The sequence below is a fragment of the Typha angustifolia genome, chromosome 4, assembly GCF_048772165.1.
Source record: "Typha angustifolia cultivar Huaian chromosome 4, ASM4877216v1, whole genome shotgun sequence".
In the NCBI taxonomy this organism is placed as follows: Eukaryota; Viridiplantae; Streptophyta; class Magnoliopsida; order Poales; family Typhaceae; genus Typha; species Typha angustifolia.
In genome coordinates, this window is record NC_133242.1 from 10,872,867 (window position 1) to 10,875,458 (window position 2,592).

The window sequence follows — 2,592 nt, forward strand, 5'->3', positions numbered from 1 at the left end:
TCCGAGTGTTGGTATATATTTTTCTTTACTGAGGATTTTCTAAATAAATTTAGGCTCAGATTGATTGTCATTATATGTTTTATTTTATTATGTTTTTTATTTTATATTTTTTATTTCGATATAGAAAGCTCAATTATAATTAAGGGGGGAGGGAGGAAAGAACACCTCAAACGAGAAGACAAATAGAGGACGGAGGGCATAAAAACCCCGTCACTGCTGCCAAATGTTGGAGAGAGACGATTCTTATTCTAAGCCCTTTCAGACTCTCTCTCTCTCTCTCTCTCTCTCTCTCTCTCTCTCTCTCTCTCTCGGAAATATTCTCGCCTCACTCAAGGCTGTAAGAAATTATTTTCTAAAGTGCTTAATATTTGTATTCTCTTGATGACGATTTTAATTCAATAAGCCATAGATTAATAAGAGAAGAAAAACAAAGCTGCAGTTTATTTATATTTTTTTAATATGAAGCTGGAGTTTCGATACAACAATATTTAGAACTTAAAAAAAGGGAAACAATTCAACACAATTTAACACAATGCTTGCGGGGTTTAAAATAGCTCAACGACGAAATAACGGCCTGGTATGTGCTGAAACCCAAAAGGATTAGTGCTATAATCCCGGAGATAATCGTCCATCGGCTACTGTGGAAGTTGTGGAATAAGCTGGCCCTAAGAGTCGGGTAGGGTGCTTGGCAGTAGCGGTTCACGTCTTGGAACAGTGCATTAAAATGGTCGCTCTGATAGTTATAGGCACACGCGCGTAGGTCGTTGAAGAAGCGAACAACTTCCTTCTCGTTCGGTAGCTTGTTCTCGATGATCTTTTCCCTCTGGAGTATCACGACATCCTCTGGTTTGCTAATCATGCAGTTCATGAACACCGCATAACTCGTCAGCTCCTTCTTCACTGTACTATTGGTTTGCTCAAATGCGACGAGGTTCATGTAGTTCGATCTGGTTGATTCGTCGACCACGGTGCGAGGGATCCTGAGGAATCCAACTGAGAAGGTTACATCGAGGAAGCTTCTCGCGATGTGATTTTTATTGATTGATACACCGAACTCTTGCAGCTCGGTAGCGCATCGAATCATCCTACGCGAAGTTGTTTCATCTAACTGAACGAATGAACCAAACGAAAGAATTTTGATGTACTCGACCATGGATGCTATCAAGATGTAAGAGAAAATCCCTACTGGGCTTATTGGGACAAATGGGACCACCAGTTGGCCGAGAACCCCAATTATATTCCGGAAGCGTCTATTCAGGATTCTAATCTTCGCGTGGCAAGGCAGATGGGTTGGGCTTCTAGGCTCCTCTTGGTTTGGGACTGTGGGCTCCCTTATTATTATTGCTAGACTTCGCCTTCTAGGCCCCTCTATGTGAGGCACGAAGCAGTGGTGGTAGAGATGGAGCAGGTGGCAGATGTCGTTCTCCGTGAAAGTTGGGTCGGGTTGCCTGTCGTCGCCGTCGAAAAGAAAAGAAAGAATGAGTCGGGTGAGTGATGGTTGGCTACCTGGGTTTCGTGGTTGCACTCCATCTTGAGGAACGTTGGAAGAACTCGCACCTGCGGACTCCGAGTCATCGACCTCAGCTGATCGTAGGTAGATGACGTCGTACAGCCTTTTCAGTACAGCGAAGGGGATCTGGTTCTCGAGCATGAGCAAGTCGGTCTTCACGAGTGCTTTCATCCATTCAGGGAGGACGACTCCATCATCCCTGATCAGGCCATGAAGTTCATCATACGATCTAATGAGGAGCTCGATGACGAAGCAACCGTCGAGGAGCAACATGGCCACGAATTCCTCCTTCCTCAGCGCTACGCTCTCGAAGTAGCATCCCCGCGCCGCTGGCTCCTCTAGCATCAAAGCCTTGATGTAATCTTTTTCTATACTGCGACCGGATCCGGATCCGGATCTAGAAAGGAAGTCGGCAAGGTACCGCCGCTTGAGCTCCTCCATGGCCTGAAGGTGGGGGCTGCCACGATGATAGGGACCGATCGAAACCAACCTGGGCTCATAGTAGTTCTTGCAGCTCTCCCGGATGTGGGCGGGCAAGCGGTAGATGGAGAAATTCCTCCTCTCTCGCCGCTCCTCATCGTTCGACAAAGAACGGACCAACTCCGCGATCTCAAGGATCGTGTCAGTGGCATTCATATCACCAGCGCACTCCTCACCCTAACTATCTCTACGTGTTCTTCCCCACCCCTGTGCTTATATTGACGTCGCAACGTCGGGATGCAAGAAGAAAAAACATCCAGTATTTTGTTTTTGTTTCTTCTAATTATGGTTTACACTCTACCATATTATAAAAATTATAGATATTATCATTAAACTCCTATATTTTGCCTAAAAATGTTGGCGGTAACAATCTGATTCCAAAGAGTCATAATAAATTCGATCAAAATAATATAAATAACTTACAGATTATAGGACACTATCTCCTTGCACTGGAAAGGAAGCAGCTTTCTAATGCCTTGATTGAACCTGAACTGTGCTATACTCTCTTTCGAATGCAGACCCGTGCGTGCGAACCGAACCGGGCGGCGCGCGTGTGTGAGTTAAGTTGCATAGTAACATTTACCCACAAAATACGTACCCCT

General features: G+C 45.1%; 1 protein-coding gene across 1 annotated transcript; it reads right to left on the reverse strand.

The window, feature by feature from the left end:
- Positions 1–514: 514 nt before the first annotated feature.
- Positions 515–2,146, reverse strand: LOC140758680 (UPF0481 protein At3g47200-like). Its single transcript, XM_073094923.1, has 2 exons — positions 1,601–2,146; positions 515–1,540 (listed from the first exon to the last, which is right to left on the reverse strand). Exons 1-2 carry the CDS (start codon positions 2,144–2,146, stop codon positions 515–517), a joined length of 1,572 nt encoding a protein of 523 aa, XP_072951024.1.
- Positions 2,147–2,592: the final 446 nt, after the last annotated feature.

What these genes read in the sequence shown, in the direction of transcription:
- LOC140758680 (XM_073094923.1), bottom strand. Translation starts at nt 2,146, where the DNA reads ATGAATGCCACTGACACGATCCTTGAGATCGCGGAGTTGGTCCGTTCT. An exon ending in TGAAAAGGCTGTACGACGTC is followed by an intron (nt 1,541 to 1,600) that starts ATCTACCTACGA and finishes AGTTCTTCCAAC; the next exon opens with GTTCCTCAAGATGGAGTGCA.